The 23,144-nt window shown below is 35.5% G+C and overlaps 1 protein-coding gene across 2 annotated transcripts in view; it reads right to left on the bottom strand.

Moving 5' to 3' along the window:
- Window positions 1-21,303, bottom strand: part of LOC131050225 (CMP-sialic acid transporter 5) — a 42,113-nt gene extending 20,810 nt beyond the window's left edge. The window contains exons 1-4 of one of the 2 annotated variants that reach the window (XM_057984407.2): window positions 20,906-21,300; window positions 18,902-19,141; window positions 14,207-14,323; window positions 10,651-10,707 (exon numbers count right to left, since the gene is read on the bottom strand). In XM_057984407.2, coding sequence (XP_057840390.1) covers window positions 10,651-10,707; window positions 14,207-14,323; window positions 18,902-19,081 — 354 coding nt within the window. In that variant the 5' untranslated portion in view covers window positions 19,082-19,141; window positions 20,906-21,300. Of the gene's footprint in view, window positions 1-10,650; window positions 10,708-14,206; window positions 14,324-18,901; window positions 19,142-20,905 lie in introns of both variants that reach the window. The other variant, XM_057984408.2, reaches the window with a different exon arrangement.
- Between the last annotated feature and the right edge of the window lie 1,841 nt (window positions 21,304-23,144).

Raw genomic sequence — 23,144 nt, 5'->3', positions numbered from 1 at the left:
CCGGGTTAGGGTTTCCTTCAAGGTCTTCCTTAGGCTTAGTTTTTGCTAGTGGTGTCCCGTTTGAGTTCGAGGAAGTTAGGGAGTGGTTGAGCAAATTTGGCAAGGATATAGAAGGAAATGAATCAAAGATCAAGACTAAGGCAGAGTCAAGTGGAAAAGGAGGTGAATTAAGCCCGAAATTCATGTGAAACCTTATTTTTCACCAAATTCTTGGGCTACATGTCAGCTTGAAGAACAAATTCATGTGATCATGAGGGAAGGAGGCCTAATGAAGTTTGTCCAAGGTATGAAAGGGAAAAAAATAAGTGAGAAATTAGCTCAAAAGGTGAATTTTGCTCCTGACCCTTCCAGAGGGTCCATAGCGAAATTCCAAGGACACACCCATTCTTCACCTTGTTTGCACTAAGAGTCTTATTTCTAAGGCATGTGGTGAAGGTTTTGATATGTTCTTGCCTAGAAGTGTTTGAAAGCGTTTAAGGATGAAGATTTGAGTCCTAAGACATGGATTTCGCTCCTGACCCTTCCAAAGGGTCCAGAGCGAAATCCATTTTTCCTCCACTTTGCTCCAGGATATGACCAAAATTATAGACTTTTGAGGCATAATTGAGAAGGTTCAATGCAACTTTGCCTTAGAGAGGAGATTTTAAGACCTTGTCCCTTGGGTGAAGAATGATGTTTAGTTGCCTTCTAGAGAGGATTGGAGGTGAAGAAATGAAGGATTCTAGCCTAAAAAGTGAATTTCGTTCCTAACCCTTCCAAAGGGTCCAGAGTGAAATTCTTGAAAACACTCATTTTTCCTTTAGCCAAAGTCAGGACCAAGGTGGAAATGAAATGAGAGTAGTCTATGTTTGCCTCCCAAGGAAGATTGGAGTTAGGCAAGTCAAGAATCAAGCCTAAAACATGATTTTCGCTCCTAACCCTTCCAAAAGGGTCCAGAGCGAAAATCCTTGTAGCTCTTATCTTCTTCCCTGTCTTGGTTAGGCTTTGGCATGAAGGAGGATGAAGTGGAGTGTTCTTGCCTTGAGAGGGAGTTAGACGTTTTGAAAGATGAGGATTTTGCCCAAAAGGTGAATTTCGCTCCTGACTCTTCCAAAGGGTCCAGGGCGAAATTCATTATATACTTCATTTGCTCCCTTGTTTTGGCTTGAAACCTTGCTCCCTAGGTGAAGAATGATCAATGTTTACTCCCAAATAAGATTGAAAGTTTGAAAATTGAACAAGCAAGCCTAAATCATGATTTTCGCTCATGACCCTTCCAAAGGGTCCAAACCGAAAATCTACTTAGACCTCCTTCCCTTCCTTGTTTGACCAAATTTTGATGTCCAAGGCATGTTGAAAGGGAGAATGAACATGTTGTCACCTTTGGGAATGTTTGAAAGAGTTGAAGAATGAGTGTTTTAGCCAAGGAAGGAAATTTCGCTCCTGACCCTTCCAAAGGGTCCAGAGCGAAATTCCTTGCAAGCCTATATTTTTTACCTTGCTTGGGCTTAAAACCTTGTTCCTAGGGCAAAGAGAGATGAGATTTTACCTTGCAATGAAGATTGGGATTGAAAGAATGACAATTTTGGGCTAGAAAGGGAAATTCGCTCTTGACCCTTCCAAAGGGTCCAGGGCGAAAATTCTTCAATCAACTATGTTTCCCTGCAAAATCAAGTCAAACTTGGGTTTCTATAACTTGGATGAGTGAGGAGAAGTGTTTTCTTGCCTTTTTGAGGTGAATTTAAGTTGAAAGGATGGAGGAAGAAGACTAAAAGGTAATTTTCACTCCTGACCCTTCCGAAGGGTCCAGAGCGAAAATCTCTGTAGCTCTTATTTCCTTCCTAGTTTTGGCCAAGTGTTGGTTTCTAGGGCGTGTTGAAAGGTAGATTTATGTGTTCTTTCCTTGAGAACTGGTGGAAATCAACTCAGAACATGGATTTCGCTCCTGACCCTTCCAAAGGGTCCAAGTGAAATCCTCATTTACCCCCGGTTTCTAGGGCGTGTTGAAAGGTAGATTTATGTGTTCTTTCCTTGAGAACTGGTGGAAATCAACTTAGAACATGGATTTCGCTCCTGACCCTTCCAAAGGGTCCAAGCGAAATCCTCATTTACCCCCCTTTATTTTGCCTAAGGCATTGAGAGGTGAAGTTTTCAAGCTAATTTGGTGGTGAGTGGGCTTGATTGTGGAGAGGAGAGTTGAGTTAGATCAATTTTGAAGATGGATTGGATGAAGGAGGTGAGAAATCAATCAAGAATATGGATTTCACTCCTGACCCTTCCAAAGGGTCCAGAGCGAAATTCTTGGAAACTCATATTTTCTTCTTGGAGATGGTCAAATTCTTGAGTTTTATGGCATGGTTAGAAGGACTTTGATGTGTTCTTGCCTTTGAATATTGGATTGAGGTAATAGAGTAGCCAAAACAAGCTCAAAATAGGAAATTCGCTCCTAACCCTTCCAAAGGGTCCAGAGCGAAATTCCTAAAAACCCTTATTTTCCTACCAAAGTCAAGTCGAACTTGGGTTTTTGTAGCTTGGATGAGTGTCAGGATTGGTGTTCTTGCCCTTTTGAAGTTGGTTAAGGTTGAAAGATGAAGGAATAATCCTAAAATAAGATTTTTGCTCCTGACCCTTCCAAAGGGTCCAGAGCGAAAATCCTAAAATCCACCTATTCCTTTCAAATTTGTGCCAAGCCATGCCTAGACCAAGGTGAGGGATGCCCTTAAGATTGCCCTTGAATTGATTGTTGTCTCCAAAAGTGATGATTTTGGGCTAGAGGAAGAAATTCGCTCCTGACCCTTCCAAAGGGTCCAGAGCGAAATTCTGGATAGGTCCTGTCCCTAGCTAGGTTTTTGAACGAATTTCACTTTTTAGGCCTTGTGAAGATCAAACCAATGTTGCCAAGTTGTGAAGTGGATTCAATATGAGGGAGTCCAGATAAAGTGAAGTGGAGAAAGTGAAATTGGGTGTGAATAGGCAAGCAAAAAGTGAATTTCGCTCCTAACCCTTCCAAAGGGTCCAGAGCGAAATTCATCAAAATCACTATTTCCCCTTTGTATCAAGACAAGATTTTGATTCCTAAGGCATAAAAAGACTGGAGGGAGGTTATTTAAGCCTTGCAAGATGAATTGAGGTAAAGTAAGTGTAAAATTAAGCCTAAAACTGGAATTTCGCTCCTAACCCTTCCAAAGGGTCCAGAGCGAAATTCCCATTATCACCTAATTTACCCATGTGAGAAGCAAAAAGGATGGATCCATAGACTTTGTTGGACTAAAACAAGCATATGCTCACCTTCCGGAGGATTTTGGAGTAAAAAATGGGGTAATTGAGGCTTAACCAAGAGAATTCGCTCCTGACCCTTCCAAAGGGTCCAGGGCGAAATCTTTTGAAACTCCTATTTTTTACCTTGTTTGGGCCAGGCGAAGAGCTAATTGTGAGATAATGTTGAAGAGAAGTCTAAATTAGGCAAAATAGCAAATTTCGCTCCTGACCCTTCCAGAGGGTCCAGGGCGAAATTCTTATAGGGCTTGTCCCTGGAAAGAATCTTGAGCAAGCTTCATTTTGATATCTTCTTGTTGATGATTTAAGGTAGAAAAAGCTATGTTGAAATGAATTCGTTATATGACCTTAATCATCTTTTGGTTTGTCTTGCAGATGAAAGAAGACCAGGCCAGATCAAGGACGACCTCCTCCAGTCCAACATCATCAAGGACGACCTCCTCCTATCCAGCATCATCAAGGACGACCTCCTCCAGTCCAACATCATCAAGGACGACCTTTTCCAGTCCAGCATCATCAAGGACAACTTCTTCCAATCCAGCATTTCAAGGGAAGGTACACCATCCATCCTGCACATCAAAGACAAAGGGGGTTAAAGCAAGGGTCTATTGAAGAAGTAGATAGTTTCAGAAGAGTTAATTAAAGTTAGCTTCTCAGCATCATCAAATTGAACATCTACCAAATTACAAGTGTCAGACAAGGTGGCATCTCAGTCATCACTCCTCCGGTCGGATTGGTCCATCTCAGCGTGTCCAGATTCAATGTACCTAACTCCTCAAAAATGACACAAACTTCAATGTACCTACCCCGGTTATCCATTGGTCGAATATTCCAGAGAAGACGTGTCCAAATAATGCAATCATTTCATTGGCCAGAATTGAGTTTGTTGTAACAAACCCTAATTAGGGTTTTCATTGTAAAATCTCGGCCATTGATCTCAAGTTGATCTAAGCCATTGAATTGTATGGAGGGCGCTATATAAGCCCTGGCTCCTCATTTGTAAAGGCTAATAGTTAGTCAATAGTTGCTAGTGGGTGAATAGTTAGCTAATAGTGAATAGTCAGCTGATAGAGTAGCAATTAGAGTAAATTAGGAGGAAAAGGCAAGAAATTGTTGCCAGTGATTGTAATCAAACTCCATTTTCATTGAAGTTATGGTGAAGTGTGTTGTTTCGTTGCAATATGCATGGTCTGTTGTTGAATCTTCATTTTAGATGATAGATAATTAAATTGAATGAAAGAAGTCGTTGAATGCACCTATGTGGAATCCGTCTGGTCCATACCACTAGCCCCTTACTGATTGTAAGTGCGCCCTGCGTGGTCAACTAGCATAAAATGAGCTTAATCTTAAGTCGTTACACATCTATTGTTCATGCATTATCTTGAATGGTGATCAGTGTCTGATGGCGTACAATTTGAACATATTGGAAGCATCCCTTAGAAGATCGCACTGAGTTGGTGTCGGATTGCTCAAGCCTGATGGTGAGACCCAGCCCAGTAGGACTCCACCTAGTCATCCATCCATCTTCTCGCATTCTAGGCAGTAGAGCAAACTTCCTAGACCCTGCATCTTTTACCATTTGTTTGTCTTCCAGTTAGTAAATAGGACTTGTGATTCCAGCAAATCAGATGTTCAGGTCATCGAGTGTAAGTCCCCTTGTGATTCCAACAAAATCACATCATACCACGAAGGGCTTATCCACGAGTAGAGATCCTACTTAACAAAACCTTGAAGTTTCTCCAATTGATCCTTCTGCGATATCTTCAGCATTCGGGAGCTTTATTCAAGAGAGGATAAGGTGCCTATAGGTTTTTTATTCTGTGTTTGGTCGTGTACAAAATCCACATCAACAATCCCATAACATTAATTACTATATTAAAAGGCTGACTGGGTTAATGGAAGAACAGCACTTCAAGTTAAGGAGGCAACACAATTTGGAGAGACATCACCATAAGCAAGGGAGGTGACCCTTCACCCCAACAGCTATATATAGGCTGGATCTTCCTTGGAGAAAGGGGGGATCATGGGCATCAAGAACATAAGATCTTTAATTCCAAATACATATATTGCTTCAGACCACCCACAGTCCCTAACAACCACCTGACAACTCAAAAACCATCGGTACACGGCAAATTGGTGTTTAATGAATAACTCTTCACATAGTGATGAACCAATAATAGATACATAATAACCTATGTAATATGTAATAATCCTTCTAGGAATGTATGCTAAAAGATTACGGTTATACCTAGTGTAGGATACTATGCAGTCTAGATGATATGGCTATGAACTTACTAGATGAAAATCCATAGTAATGGCTGGACATCCATTGTATCTAGTGTATATATGTGTGATATATGAATAAAATAGTATGCATAAAACCTCACATATTGCATATAGTCAATAATGAAGAATATATAAACTGCTGCAACCAATCATGAGAAGGTTAGTGAGGGAACTAAAGGAGGGGAAACAATTATGAGGTCCTCTTCTAAGCACACCACCACATGGTGGTTGACTGATAGTCCCATGAGGCCAAGGGGGTGCAAGGAGTGCCCCGCCCTTGGGCTTAGAAGGGAAGGATGTTCTGGACACCCAATTGTGGATTAAGGAACCCCAATCATAAGGAGGAAATAAGCTAGGGAGATGAGGTTTGTCGGCTCCCCCAAACTAAGTAGACCACCCCAAGGGATGGAATTGGTCATAGTTGGACGTTCCTAGTGCTTGTGGGCCGAGAGGTGAATAGATTACCCCAAAGGATGAAACTGGTCATAGTTGGACAATCCTGCCGCTTGTGGGCCAAGAGCCAAATAGATTACCCCAAGGGATTGAACTAGTCATAGTTGGACATCCTTGCTTCTTGTGGACCGAGATGCGAATAGATTACCCAAAGGGATGGAATTAGTCATAGTTGGGCGTTCTTGTCGCTTGTTGGACAAGAGCGAGTTGCCATGATTGAACATTGTGTGCTCTCGAGCTTAGTTGGGTTGGGAAGTTTAATAGCGCCCTTTTGAGTTTTCTTACCAAACTAAGCTATGATTGGTTATAGGATAGTTCGCTAGTTATAATGCTTATCATAATCTACTTATTCACTAACGTGTGTATTGGTTCATCACTTCTTAAATTATTAATGATTAATTTGAGTTAACTTTAGTATGTTATTGTTGAAATTCTTGTTTTTGGACACAAACAAGTTAATCCCAATTTGGGGACATTACAAAGAATGATGTCATTACCATTGTGTTTGATGTATAGATTTGGATTCAGAGGACTCCATAGGAATCCATGTTTAACCAAATACTTATCAATTTTGATGTACCATGCCTAGCTGCCTACTTCAAGCATTATAGAGATTTCTTCAATAGGCACAAGATGCTCCTTCCCTGCAGCCTAAAAGCCTTGTGGTTGTGACATGCACACTTCATCATCCAAATCTTCATTGAGAAACGAACTATTCACATCCATTTGATGGACCGTCAAGCTAGACTACATTGCATGACTAGAACTAATCAAATGGTGTTCAACTTTGCTATAGGAGCAAGTATTCTTCATAGTCAATGCCTTCTCTTTTTGAGAACCCTTTTATGACCAATAGAACTTTGTACTTGTCAAGAGTACCATCTACCTTGTACTTGACTTTGTAAACCCATTTGCAGCCAATTGGTTTCTACATTGGTAAAATCTGAAAGATCCCAAGTCTCATTCTTCATAAGCCTCTCATGTTTGATTTCCATAGCCTTTTCCCATTTCGGTTTTCCTTTTGCCCCTATAAACACCTATGGCTCATACACATCCTTAATATTGGCCATGAGACCAAAGTTTGTGTTTGGCATGCTCTTGCCTCTTGATGATCTACTCTCGATCATTTCACTTACCCAAACATCTCCAATGGTGCTTTCTCGCCACTTTGGTCTTCTATTAGAAGTCTCTGCATCCAAATCAGCATTGCCATCATGACTTGGGCTACATGTATATGTGTCACCTAGATGCTGATTCAAGTTATCATCAATGAAAATTGGGTTTAATTCCTCGTGCTCTAAGTCCCCCCCCTTCAGGCGAAGCTTCCTAAAGCTAAACACCCGAATCCTTAGCTACAACTAGTTAATCTTGGATAATCTGGAGTTCTCGAGATGTCTAGAAAGGCCATGCTTCCTCATCAATCACAACATCTCTACTAAAAGTCTAGTGGTCAATGTCAAAATCAATCAACCTTTAGACCTTACGATTGTCATTGTATCCTATAAGCATCAATTTCTTACTCTTAAGATCTAATTTGGTTCACTTTTCATCTAGAATCTAGCTATATGCAATGGAACCATTTTGATTTTACGTTTGTCTTAAATTAGTCTTTATGCTTCATTTAGCTTTTGCTATTTTCAGTTCAGTCTATTCTTAGCTCATTGTAAACCTATATAAGAAAGTGTTTGCTTCTTATATTATCAATTGAATTCCTCAGTAAGCTTTCTGTGTTCTGTTTTTGTAAAACCATTTTGATTTTATGTTTGTCTTAAATTAGTCTTTATGCTTTATTTAGCTTTTGCTATTTTCAGTTCAGTCTATTCTTAGCTCATTGTAAACCTATATAAGAAAGTGTTTGCTTCTTATATTTTCAATTGAATTCCTCGGTAAGCTTTCTGTGTTCTGTTTTTGTAAAACTTAGGAATTTGTAAAAAGTTAGATTCTATTAAAGAAAAGGTATAAAATTGTAAAATCATATGCATCACAAAATTCATCAAACAAAATTCAGTTAAGAATACAAAATTCATGCATTTTATTATAACATCATTTTTATAAACAAAATACAAACCATTCAAATACAAGAAAGATTGCTGCACAATGGATTTTAAATAACAGACATTGATATTGTAACAATAACCAATAATATTACCAATAAAAAATATAAAAAAATAACCAATAATATGAACGATAAAAAAAATAAATAAATAACCAATAATATCGCTTTCATAAAAACAAAACAATAAAAAATCAACAACATATCAAACATTCAAAACACAAAACAATAAACATAGTATTTACATTACAACATCTATAAAATTTAATTAAACTTTAACCTCTAATTATATTGGTGGCTTCCGGAGAACTCCACCCGCAATGAAATCGGTATTGGTGAATTTGATGCTGTAATCTATCAAGCCATCGGGGGGCAGGTGTAATCTCTGGGTAGTGTCAGAATAGTAGTGGGGTATATATGGATAAATGTGGGCTGATAACTTTTTGGATCTTTCATGTAATGTTGGGTATACGTGCATAGAGGGATAGGTGTGTATTGACAAGTGGGTCTTTATTGTCTAAAATCATAATTTTCATAATTTCAAGCAATATAGGGAGCTATCCCCATAAATGATAGCACTTATCTTAACAAAAAAAAAAAAAAAAAAACTTCTAATTATATTTATTGATGATAGAAACTAAAAATTTAGAGTACTCAACTATAGTTAATAATCCAATGACAAACATTTGACCTGAACGGATCATGTAGAAAAAAAGGAAAGGCAAGAAAGCATCATCCATGTGGATACAGCCTTCTTTTTCCCTTGTCCTCCTCATAGAGTTGAGGGATGATAGTCAAGTATGGAGAGGCACCAAATGGTGTAGCTCATGAACCAGAGTCTAAACCCATCCAAATCACCATTCAAATTTTAGCCAAGTCAAAAGTAGCCAAACACAGAGGAGTCTGTTGTAACATTTTCTGTGAGGGAGAAATCAACTCTTGATATATATGTATTTCTCTCAAGTACTGTAGCAAAGAATATCCCAAGAGGGTTTCTCCAGGTAAATTATTTTTCTGTCATGGATGCATGTTTTGTTGTAGATTATTCTAAGTACTGTAAAGATATTTCTCTGACACAAGGTTAAGAATCTTTTTTTTCCCACTGTAATTTGTAATTTTGCTCATATAGAAAATTAAGAATTATGGAGTAAGAAGCATACTTTAATTCCTTCATTTTGGAAAAGGATGTGTTTGTAGCATTGTTCTCAATCATTAAATAGCTGATTATGGATTACACATATCTACCTAAAAAAAAAGATATTTAACTAAATTAGTTTATTGACTTATTCCAATTTATTAATGGAGACATATTTAGCTAACTGAAAGTTATTCTTCTAAGCCTAAATCTTGTGATCCCCGTTTGGTGCAGTTCACTTGTCTTTGCCCCACCAGTCATATTACTGTACTCTTTTCGAGAACCTTTGGTCCTCTTCTCAATCCCATTCACGTACGTTTCATTATCATTGTGATTTTTCTAAGATCTACCACAAATAATCTATGTCCAGCATTGTGAGAGAGCTCCATGAGTTGAGAGCCATAATGAAAATGCAGAGGATAACCACAGGGTCTGCTACTGAAGTAAGTACTACAAAAACGTATATCTTGTTTTTTATCAATCTAGACAGTTCTCAGAATGATGTGACAATGAAATATTAGCGGAGCCATCACATTGAAAAATTAGCAGAAATTATCAATTGTACCTTCAATCAATGTGGGAGAGCTTGATCAATAAACACTAACTTGTTCTTGGTCAATGTAGGCATAGAAAGCCAATGGTCATTTATGCAGCAGGAAATAAACCGACCATTATGAAGTGAATGAAGAATAAGATTCCCTTCACATGCTTCATTAACACTGCAGGAGTGGTTGAAAATTTGATGGTCAACACTGCTATAAAAGTCAAAATCATATACTAGTCAAAGCTAGGAATGAAGCTAGTGAGCTTTTTTCAATATTTCTATGTCCTCTGTCTTGGGAAGACAGTTGGAGATCAGAAAACTTCCAGTGTAGATTATGATCGTTAACTGTGGCTACCAATTGACCTGTCAATAAATTATTAGAGAGGTGACACACATCCATTAGAGGTGACCTGTAAATTGCGAGAAATCATGATTTCTTGGGAATTGGACCATTTCAGGATTTCTTCACTGCCAAAATTGCAAGTTTTACTTAATTGTTCGATTAGATAATTTTCTGGCAATTTCTCCGTAATAAATCACAATTTTTACCTGAATAACCATGAAAAATTTGCACATTCCCAATTTTAGGCCATATATCTTGCCTGGGGGGCAGGGGCCCTCTCCTCATTTATATAGAGGGGGAAGCAATTGATCAGTGCAATTTTTTTTCTTTTTCAGAAACCCTAACCATTTTTCCCTTTTTTCCATAACCCTAACTCTATCTGACTTTTTTCCCAATCAAATCAAAATTTTTTGAAAAAATATTTTCTTTTCGTTTGCTGATTAACTCCCAAAAAAAAAATTAGTTAGTATGACCTGGAATATGTTTCATAACAATTAACTGATCCAAAGATAATTAACATAGTTCCAGAAGTAAGCAACCAAGATTGAGTACAAATCGTAAAGATGTTAAAAAATTCTCACCTGCAATATCGTGGAAAAAGAAAGAATAGATTTCTCTCCTGGTTTTTGTCTCCGGGCCTGCATGTACATCCAAAAAACAATAGAAGTTAGATACAACAAAATTGCGAAGAGGCATATGTCTAGACTACTTGTTTGTGAAATGAATTCTATAACTGCTCAAGCCAAGCATGCACTTGTACCTTTCAAACTGCCTCAATGTTATAAGAAAGAAAGAAAGAAAAAAATTAACACCAAATTCCCAGAATAACCAATATAGGTTAATGATGCTCAAGAAGATTACCAAAGTCAAAATCCCCTAGGTTATAAACGGTAAATAAGCTCAAAGCAAGAGGGAGTAAACCTAAAAAATATTTAAATTTTTGAGCCATGAGATATTGTCAAGTATAAATAGCTCTGCAAGGGAAGAACCCCTCAAAGAAACATTGAGCTGCTGAAGATCATGGAGGAGAATATGAAATGATACCAACATCATAAACTGTTCGCAGTAAGGATTGCATCAGAAGAATCAACAACATTATGATCTAATGCAAAACCACATATGCATTCATGGATGCATAAAGACCACAAACACCTAGCTTCACAGTGAATGTAGATTGGATATTCGTGTTTTAAGATGATGGGGATAAAATAATTTTCTTTCAATCTCCTCCTTTTCCTTGAAACAGAATGATTTAGCCTTAAATGCGGAAAATATTGGAACAAAAGAAGCAATTTGTGAACTTAAGCCAAAAATGTAAACTTAGCAAAATCTTTGAATAGATGAGACTGAATTTCAAGGGGGAGCTCACATAAGAATAACAACTATGTGCACGTATACTTGATTTACAACTGACCTATTGAGAGCATTCATCAAAAATTGAAACACAATAAAAACATGAAAATCTTGCGCATTAACTTCATTTGGTTGACCTCAAAGTCACAATATCATAGCTGTCACCTAAAGGAAATGAGCCATTTTATAAATATCTTTGCACCCAAAGTACATTAAGAAGCGAGGAATCTAGATATTCTTATCAAAACAAAGTGATTTTCATTATAGCCTTCCACAATTTAGTATCATAGCATAAAATTTCCCTTTCTAATTTTCCCATCATTAAGTGGTCTAAATCTCTGGTGGAACAAGTTCAAGTTTTCTTTCACATTCCCAAGAAAGAAAGTAATTACTAGATAATGATAATGCTAACAACCTAAATTTTATTCAGGCATACGATTATGCTAACAACCCTACTTTTATTAAGGCACCCATCTGGATTAGGGTAAGTCAAGCAGTGCATAGCTTTCTTTCCCTCCATTCTCCTTGTATAACAGTTCTCTTACATAGATTTCACCTGAAGTTGAGGATTGCTATAAGATTGTAAAGTTTGGACTCAAAAAAGCCTCCAAATAGATTCTTATTTTGACATTTATGCTCATCCTCTATCCAAGGCTCAATTTTTTAGTTCAAGATTCTACAAATGAAAGTTTCCCTTTTGAAAATGTCAGCCATTCCAACATACGACCTCGACATATCCACAAGCTGATAAACCTTCTCTATTTAGTATTTACCAGTCACATTTCGGTTGATGCCCCCTATCAATTTTTTATCAAATTCCTAAGCATTGGAAAATGCCTTTCAAAAGGTTTCCATAAAATTAGGATCCCTGACACTTATACTTCAACTATCCGGACTTGAAAATTGTCTTAAGTTTAAAACTTCAATGTTGAAAGAAGATTTAAAAGCCTTGAGAATGGTACAAGAAGGATTGAATTCAGCCATCTTCATTAATCTTTCCACTGTTATCCTAATTCAATTGTTCTACTTAGCAGTGCAGATGCATAATGAAACTTTTCGATATATGTTCTAATTTACTGTCAGAGTACAACAATGATATAGAACCTATCCTATTTGGTTTCTCCTGGTTACCCTCAGTTTTTACTTGATATTCATCATAAATTGTCCTGTATTTTGGCTTCAAACTTGTTTTCCAGTAAACATTTTGGGTGGATTTATAAGTATCATTTCTACCTCCATGACTGCTGAAGGGAGTTTAGAACAAAGATATTTACCAGAACTCTTTGAACTACATGTGTGTGTGCTTTTTTTGAGGAAATTATATATATGGGGATCATTATCAAGTGTTAATATACCGTTGATGTAGTAAAGATTATGGTAGTTCTAACAAACAGTGCATACTGAATGATTTGCAAAAAGGATGTTACCTATGTGTTGTTATTTTCTTCTTGACTTGAGAAAACTTGTACAACAAACCATTGCTATGACAGACATAAGCACAAAATAGCATCTCAACTCAATCGATGACCAATGTCTCAAATGATTCTTGAACATACCCAAGAGATTCTGATGCAACGAGCATGAACAATATTTTTTCTTTTTCTTCTTGCTAATTAACCTTCTGGATTAGTCCATGACTTCCACACATAGTGTGGAGCAAAAATCAATGTTCCATCTGTTAACTTCTACACAAAGAGGTTATAGTAAGGTCTTCCAGTTACTGCAGATTATAGTCGAAGTCAATGGCATCTTATACGTACAAAAGATTGATATTATTGAATACATGAAAAGGGCAAGGCCATTAGCATAGATATATGAACAAAAGAAATTGTGAGACACTACATCCACATGACACCCTCGAATGTGTTGGCTAAAGTGCTACCAGACTTAGTTCAAAAAGAAAGAGATTCTTTCAAGTAAAGTCTCAAGGTGGCTACTGCTTCACAAAGTTGACATAACAAATTCTTTATGCAGTTTGCATGGGACAGAGAAGTCCATTAATCATGTCTTATAGAGATAAGACTCTTGTGAGAATTTTATAGGCATGGTTGCAGGTTGGATTCATTTTTTTCATTTCCCTACTTTCTTGGTGACTTGGATGATCAGCAATCGCTGCAAAATTATTTGGCATACAATTCAGCTATATGCAAGGATACTTCCCATGAGGTCAACTACCCAATCACCTTAGCAAAGCTAATGATTTAAGAAGGAAATGGCAATTCTTTTCAAAGCCAAGCTTCCATGTTTTCATAAGGATGTTAAATCTCTCTCTTCGAGCAAAGGCTCAGATATTAGCTTTTATGGTTTGTATGGAGCAAGACTTTCCATATGATCCTAAGACTGAGCTGACAATAGTTTTAGAATTCACTGGTATGATACAAGATACAAAACAAAATGTTCCATAAGATTAGAACTTACAGACTAGCACACAAATTAAATGTAGAACCACATAAAATATAAAAAATTGCATGTATAAGATCAGTGAAACAGTAACAAATTTTTTTACCTTATTAATTAGTAATTACAACAGTGAATGTACTTTTAGGCTTTAGCATTGACTGGTGTTAAATGAGATTCATTTCTAAACAAAACAAAAAGGTTCCATAAGATTGAAACTAACAGAATAGCACACAAATTGAATGTACAACCACATAAGGTAGAAAAACTTTACACATGTAAAATCACTGGAACAGTAGCAAATTTTTTATCTAACTAATTCCAATGATAACATGAAACGGGAAGTTAAAAAGGCAGCAATTTCAAGCAATGGTGAAAAGTATGAACCTGGAACAGGAGCATGACTATGGCAAAAACAACTTTTGCAACCTCCGTCAGAAAGTTAACACTTACAGGACTAAAGGCAAACTTCCCATCAACCTTAGAAATGTATACCAATATCGGCTGCAATACCCAGAAAATAGTCATTAGAAACCAACATAAACAATATTAAAAAACTGGCTTGTGAAAGATGTGGCAAACAATACTATGTGTTCATAAAATAAAATAAAATTGGCAAGGAAATAAATTCTTAATATATCTAGGAATTTCAGATTGCAAGCATATAATATAACAGAAAACAAAATATGCCGTGAAGAAAAACAAATTGGGAAGCACAAAATAAGCATCAAGATCTGAAAAAATGGAAGAAGAGAGGACATCAAGCTATCAGATTGAAACAAGAAGATGGAGGTAAGTAATTATCCCAATAAAGATACACATAGACCCAAGGTGAGGATATGCCAAGAAGCATCATAGGCAACTTGTTCAAGGTATCTACTAAAAAAGAATAAGAATACTGAAGGGGCTATTCATTCAAGCAGAGAATCAGCTGCCGAAAAAATAAAATACATTAAAATTGGCTAAAAGAATGGCCCAGGAACATAAGGGGAGGATCAAACTACAATGGGGCTTTAGACTTTATATAGTAAAACAAAGATGGATGGAAAATTAATGGGATGTGAAGGTATAGCGACAAATAGATAGAAACTTAATGATATGTGAATGTATAGAGACTAAGTTATCAGTTCTAGTTCCAGTGTGGGTAGGCTGGTATTGCAAAAAAACATGGGGATTGAATTTGTTGTGGGTACACCTGTACCAAATATATATATATATATATGAAAAACCAAGTAACGTACATTTAGTAAACAAAACAACAATAAAAAATTAATCAGATTATATGTATCTAATATTAAAATATTAACCCCCTTCGTGTGTACCCAACATAAAGTAAAAAAGTTAAAAAAACAAAACCCGCAATACTAATGCACTAGACACTTCAAAGGTGGCAAAATGTAAAGCTTGTGTTGTTTTTAATAACATGAAGCCAGTAATTATTTCTTTTACTATGAATAACATTAGCCTAATAAATTAGTTATATAAAATCTCTAAAATAAACAAGGCATTGCCCATGATGTTTATAGTCAACTATACTATTTTCAATTGATTTGACACATAAAAATACTTTGAATTATAAATTATATTTATCACTATCGTAGTATCAAGCATCAAATGTATTTTCAATTTCATATATTTGCACAATTATGGGTATTTTAATATATTTTTCATAATATATATAGTATTGCAATACACAACCATACCAAACCCAAGGAAAAATTCATTATACCGGCATATCTATGACCATACTTCATCATTTACTCAAACTAGCAACTTAGTTTCTCTTTCAATAACCAACCACTTGAGACTAGAATTGGTAGGATCATTTCCCATCCTTGATATCTAGCTTTGTTCATTTAACTTTAAGATATGCTTGTGTTTCTGTGTTGATCACTTTAGGGCTCTGTTATGAAAAATATATATGCATTGCTTCCTTTTTCCACCATATCAAACTCAATGATAGCATGAAATGGCTTCTAAGTGATTCCAATTTTCAAAATGGTGGTGTTAGATGTACTAAGTATTGCCTTTGACCCAGCACATGAAACACAATTCAAAGAGGTGGTCGAACACACTCAACAACAATCCCATTTTATAGATCTAATATTTCATCTTTAACTGCTATCAAGAAAATGTTTTGTTACAAGTGCGGTTGCCATTGCACCAAAAGATCGACCTATTAATGCCCGATACAACCACTAGACTTATAGAATCCATACGAGGCGGTTAAGCCATGTCACAAACCCGAATGCTGCACTGCACAGCACAAAGAGACCAAGGGCGCACACCTTGCAACAATCCCCCCCCAAGCACAAGCGAGGGGTTTGAACCTACGACCAAGCTCTAATACCACTTGTTACAAGTGTGGTTGCCATTGCGCCAAAAGTTCAACTTGTCAATTCCCGATACAACCACTAGACTTATAGAATCCACAGGAGGCGGTTAAGCCATGTCACAAACCCGAGCGCTGCACTACACAGCACAAGGAGACCAAGGGCGCACACCTTGCAACATGTTTATGTCACAAGATTTATCAAGCGAGTGCCAAGCATTCTTTAAAAGACATACCATAGGACACTTGGTTTTGTATTTACAATAAATACTTCGTAGAACAAAGAAGAGCTCCTTTTGTATCCTTCAACCAAGTATGTCAAATAACCATTATCCTTCTTTATCCTTTAAATAACCATTAACCCTATTATTTTTCCTTGAGCATCTTTAGAATATCTTTTCTACTTTTAATGTGAATTTGATTTGAGTTGTACCTTTTATATTATGTTTTGTATTCTTATCAAGCATTTAATGTGAATTTGATTTGAGTTGTCAAAAGAAATCTCAAGGAACCAAATGGACACCCACAAGCCTATTGGGTGAAGCTATATATTGATGTTGCTTCTCCCAAAAATTCCTGGACCTTTAAATGCTAGGAGTTTTTATTCATTAGAAATTCAAGGTGAAAACAAAAACCAAAGCAAAGTGCTTGTAATCTAGCACGGATTGATCTTAGCTAGAAGAAAACATATTATAATTTAATAATAAACATCCCTTCATAGAAAGAACTGCTGCAAAAAATAAAATTGTGTAAGAGTAAAGGTTAATAAACATCCCTTCATAGAAAGAACTGCTGCAAAAAATAAAATTGTGTAAGAGTAAAGGTTAGTGAACTGGTAATAGTCTGATAGATTTTGAATTTGAAGCGACATCTTTTCGCCAACCCCCTGATGGATGAGCTTTTGTGCGGAAAGGACCATGGTTGGCTCCTAATCCCAGTTGCCAACCCACCGATACAATCAGAATGGAACATGAACAAGGTGTTGCACCTGCCATGCCACCTCATCCTAATGCTGGTTAATTTGTATTTTTTCTCGTGATGCTTAGTGCTTTTATTTATTTGATGATAAGGAGGAATATCCCCAATGATCTTTGTCATTATTATGCTATTTTCAGTTACACTTTTGAACAGTATTTAGTCTTTCTTGGATTTGTATCAGTATTGAGGTTAATTACATGGTTAAATTTCATGCACTAGTGGGATATGTGGTGTCCCATCATGGGATACTGGTATTTTCTTGTGTTCAGGCATTATTTTTATGCTACTACCAGTTAGGAAGTGAATAGACTAATGTAATTCTTTTGCTTTTCTTTACACATATGGCCTGTAACCTGTTGTATAAAAAGAAGTGGAATCGATTGTGTTACAGATTACTCCCATTCCTACAAGTTTTCTGGCAAAAGACAATAATAATATCTTGAAAAGACAATGGCCTCCACAAACAACAATAGCATGCATCTTACACAACATGTATTCAAGATATTATGGGTTCTCTGTTTCCACCAGATTCCCAAGTTCATCAAAAGTGGTCCTAAATGAATCCTCTGTAGAATACAACTAGTCTCAGGGTTCTATTCATCAAAAATAAAAATAATTCAAAAGCACAATTAACCCAGAAGAAGATTCAGAAAATTATGGATCCTCCTTTTCAATTGAATTCTCCAGTGTTTATCAAAAGCAATCCCACATGACACTTTAGGGTACAGAATGAGTATTGAGGTTCCACCCATCAGATATATTAAGAAGATGTACCCTGTAAACAAATCAATTGTATTGTCACTGAAAAAAATTACAATTTACAGTAAATATCAAGTGTACATTTTATCATTGAGAAATATACAGCCTTGGTCTAAGAGCACACATCACTCTATCAGAAATATGCTTATTAAAAACCAATACTATATAAGTTAAAAATAGCAATACAAAGTTACAATGGCAACTATATTTTGTTAGTTTAGGCCATCTATGAGAAGAATGTTAAAACTAGAATGATAAAAGTCAAAAATAACAATGCAAAGTTACGAAGGCAAACATTTGTTGTTAATTTGGAATATCTATGAGTAGAGCATTTACCATTTGGGTCAAAATGAGTACATCCAAGTTGTCCAAATACAAAAGGCACATCTCCAAATAAGCAATCAAATACAAAATGCCAAAGAGGTTTTATAGATTACAGTATCCAAACAAAGGAAATGGAGTAATGTCAAGGGATTGGACTCGATTTATATATCACTGAGTTCTCAGCATGGATGCCCAAGTTCAAATCCAAATAGTGACATCTAATATGGGAATCTAAGTTGTCAGTCTTGGACTTCCATTGTTGGCTTCTATTGTTGATTTCTAAGTTGCATTCTAATTTTGATTTATAAGTTGCATTCTAATGTTAATGCTCTTTAGGAGCTTGGTGTTATTTGTTCTCAGTTGCTTGTACTGAGCCATCTTTGTCAATTGCAAGCTTTCTTCAATATAACAAAAGACGGAAATGGAGTGATTAGCCAATATATTAAAATGGGGAATTTTTTCTTTTTGTAGAAAAAAAGAAGATTGACTTATAAAGCTTTGCTCTTCTTTGTCCCAATTATGCTAAGTGATTGTATAACAGTGATATTCACCATATTAGTTTCCATACAAATACGGATAACTGAAACACATGCGTATATTATTTAATTTACAGAATTAAAACCATTCAACTAAGAGACATTTGAAAGAAACAGCAAGCCAATGAATGAACAGCAAATAATCGAACTCACCTGTAGACCAATCAGAATGCAATCACCCACTACCAAAAGAACATTTAGAGCACGGAACTTTGAGGACATCTTGCTCCGATGACTATCATATGCCCTGGAAATCCCCCGAGTAGTTGGGGAGATTCCCAACTTCGAATGGCAGACACTGCATTCTAGCACACCATTCTTCATCTTGTGCATGAAGTGTCTTATGCAAACAAGAGATCTTAACTTATACCCTAGTGCAATATATTCCCTCTCCTGAAAATGGAAAAAGAGTCTCAATGTCACAATATTTACACTGAATAAAAATAGATGTGAAAAAAATTTACCCTCTACTACTCAGAGACAATTGCCATCATTTACAATTAGACAGTAAGTTACAGAGAAAAGAAGATCAAAAGATGCATTAAGGAACAGAAAAATGCTCAGAGTGTGCAAATAACCATTAAGAAAGCTGAAAATGCCGCACAATTTGTATAAAAGCAAAGTTTAGAATACATAAAGGTTCACAAAGCTTTCCTATGGTTAACTTCATTTAACACTAAGATTTGCAAAAGGTGAAAATTTTAACTGAATTTTAGAGAACTTTCAAGTATGAAAATATAATTTTTCTTATCAAAATATTTTCTTTAAAATGTAGAAGAAATCAGTAAATCCAACAAAATGAAAACTATTTGTTAAATATGCACACATCTGACACAGTAGCATAATAGTTGTTGCTTTCCTGAAAAAGGAAAGGAAAGGGGCTGACATTTCTCGGTGACCTAGATCCATGTCTCCACTTCAAAAAATTTAAATGATCCAAATATGTAAATATTTTGTTAAAATGTCCATAAATCAACACAGTAATGAGTATTCATTACCTGCTCAAGGTTCTTTACTGACACAACTTTAAATTGCCAGTTTTTTGGAAAAAAAAAAAAGAAGAAGAAAGTAGTATACTATATTAATCTGTTAATTGCCAAAAGCTCCTAAAACCTAACGTCCATTGCTCAACCAAGGTTTTCCTCTGACCTGGGTTAAAATATCTACTTTAAATTTAATAAATTTAATAGAATTTTGAAGATGTGAAAACCATACAAAACATCACAAACAAACATGTCGACGGACTCTGTTGAATGGGATGAGCTCAGCCAGAACGCATCAAGGATTCCGTACCAGAGTCCTGGGCTCAAATCCCCAGGAAATATGATAAAGTTTTAAATTTGAATAAATTACATCATCCAACTCGTAATGCCATTAATGACGGGCATCTCTTCTGTCACTAAAACTTGTAACTGGCCTTATCTATTGCAATATGCCACACTCAACAAGTTGGATGTTGTATTATTACCCAAATTAAACACTTTACAAGTCAGACCATGGTAAATATTCACAAATATGGCATCACAATGTAACTTGATTGCTATTCTGAAATTATCTTAGTTATCTAACATTGACTCTCCACTTTACATTTAAATGAACTCTGTAAATTCTCGAAGATATACAAGATCGGTCCAATAAATTCTTGGGAATGTACAAGTTATGTTAACAATACACAAATCTGGCATTACAGCTTAGTTCAGCTACTCAACCAAGGCCTTTTATGTGACCTGAGTTCGAATGGCCATTTTTTAAATTTAAATGAATCTCATAATATAATAAACACGGTAAACATCCACAAATCTGACACTGCAACATCGTTTTACTGCTTGCCCTAGGTTTTTTTATTGAAAGGAGTCTTAACCTCCAATTAAACTTTAAATGAATTAAAAATTATAGCGAATGTCCACTGATCTGGCACAACAACATAGTTTGTGTACTTGCTCTTAACTTTCTTAGAGACACAGACCTGAATCTCCACTACAAAATCTAGATACAATAAGTAAATTCTCGCAAGCGTAAAAATGATCGAGCAGATTGCTTGGAACTGTTAAGTCGATTCAGATAATTCTCAAAGACGTAAATCTCGACTCCGGAAGACGTATAAGATATCCTAAATATCCACAAAATTTCAAATTACAACATAGTCTATGTACTCGCCTGGGTTTACTGAGCGGCCTGGGTTCGAAGCCCCGCTTTGAAACGCTTTGCACAGCACAATGCAGCTGCAAAATCAAACCCTTCTGGACAGATCCATATCACCGCTGCCACGCTTAATGCCAGTTTTCTTCACTCATCTTGCGAGATCCATAATGTCCAAGACCTGTAGCTCATATTTGCCCAAATCATGGCAGACTTAAGCCGAAAACCCCTCGATCCGTTCCAATCTTCGCAAAATTTGTTGAGTGAAGCATCAGAAAGTTGCCCGAATGAAAATCGAACCGCGGATCTGACACAGAAAATTAAGGGTGAACAAGGGTTTGAAGATGTAATGGTGCCCAGGCATACGCATTACGCAAACAACTAAAGCTGATGCCGTATACTTAGTTAGCACGTGTATGATGTTTAACTCCCATTGGAGCCTAAATTTAATGGCTGTATGACCGTATTTAGGCTAGTTCTTTGGGTCAAATATGATCAAATGTTAAAAAGGGTTTGGGTCAAATATGACACTATAAATATTTATTTTTAGTATTATATATATATTATGATTCTAAATAATTTTATTTATACTGAAAGAATGTTTTAATAATTTAAAGACATCTTTGAATATATAGTCCTAAGAAAATTGCTTGAAAGGTAAGGTCGAGCGTCAAATTTAGGGCCTGCGGCCCGCATCCCAAGTCTTAAAAAACTATAATTTTAGACCTCTTCTGCTTGTATTCTTTATTCGGGTCAAATATGATCAAATGTTAAAAAGGGTTTGGGTCAAATATGACACTATAAATATTTATTTTTAGTATTATATATATATTATGATTCTAAATAATTTTATTTATACTGAAAGAATGTTTTAATAATTTAAAGACATCTTTGAATATATAGTCCTAAGAAAATTGCTTGAAAGGTAAGGTCGAGCGTCAAATTTAGGGCCTGCGGCCCGCATCCCAAGTCTTAAAAAACTATAATTTTAGACCTCTTCTGCTTGTATTCTTTATTCAGATTATTGACTACCATACTGCTTGTTTCTTCTTTCGGATTACTTGTATTTTACCTTGTACATTAGTTACATTAAAATAGTATTTGTTTTGTTTTCGCCACTCTTTGCGGTTAAATAGCTTACGTGGCGTTGGAATAAACTGTACGATTCCTTCAAGATCCTAGTTAATTTTTATGCCGACTTGAATTTTGATGCCAAAGGCGTTTCCTCTTCGATAAAAGTAAGAAATATGATTTTGTCTTCTCCTCCCCGTCCTTTTTACCGTTCGTTTTTTTTTGCCGTTTACCGTTTACCGTTTACGTCCAGCACTGTAGGAGTAATAATTTATGAACTGTGTGAAATATTATGATATAATATTAATTAAAAAATTATTCTTTACATATACAAAAAAATTGTAGACATTAAGTATCCACAGTTCATAATTATATGGTGAAAGTTTCTTGATAATTATATGGTGAAAGTTTCTTGATAATTATATGGTGAAAGTTTCTTGATTTGACAGTGTGTGCTTTTTTGTTATCTGAAAAAATAACATTTCGAATCATACTACACAAGTCAAATCGAGAAGCTCTCACCATAAAAAAAAATGACTCTATATTAATTAATTTATATATGTAGATATTAAATATATTTATTTAGAATAAATCTTATAAATTTTATATAATTGAATATAATTAAAAAATGTTAAAATATTGTCTACATATATTTAAAAATAAAATAGTTTTAAAGTAAATTAAAATGGATATGGTCTTATATGTATAGACACTTCAAATTTAGCATTGACTCTTTCATTCATCAATTAAATAAATATTTTATTCATTATTATCATAATCTTGATTATCTCATATTTTTCTAGTTAATTTAATAATTTATTATTTGAATTAATTATCCTTCTCACAATTAAATTGTATTTCTTCTTTATGGGCAATTAATTAAATCAATTAAATTGAATAGTTATAATTCTTAATTCCTCCAACTCAATCAATTAATTACAACCAAACATGTTTTATACTCATCTTCAATAAAAACATTTGACTAATGTGTTTGTGACACTTAAAAATTAGAAGCATTTGACTTATGTGTTTGTCACACTTAAATGCATGAAAAGCTAAAAAAACATATTTTCATTATTGCATTTGAAGTCCAACTAATCAATCACCAATGAAACTTGATTATTATTTTGCTTTCAAAATAAACTTGGTTTTTGTAAAGTTCATAATTATATTTTTAATTTTAAGA

This window comes from Cryptomeria japonica, chromosome 4 (genome assembly GCF_030272615.1).
Source record: "Cryptomeria japonica chromosome 4, Sugi_1.0, whole genome shotgun sequence".
NCBI classification, from domain to species: domain Eukaryota; kingdom Viridiplantae; phylum Streptophyta; class Pinopsida; order Cupressales; family Cupressaceae; genus Cryptomeria; species Cryptomeria japonica.
Note: the sequence above shows the minus strand (reverse complement) of the source record. Positions and strands in the feature narration are given on the sequence as shown.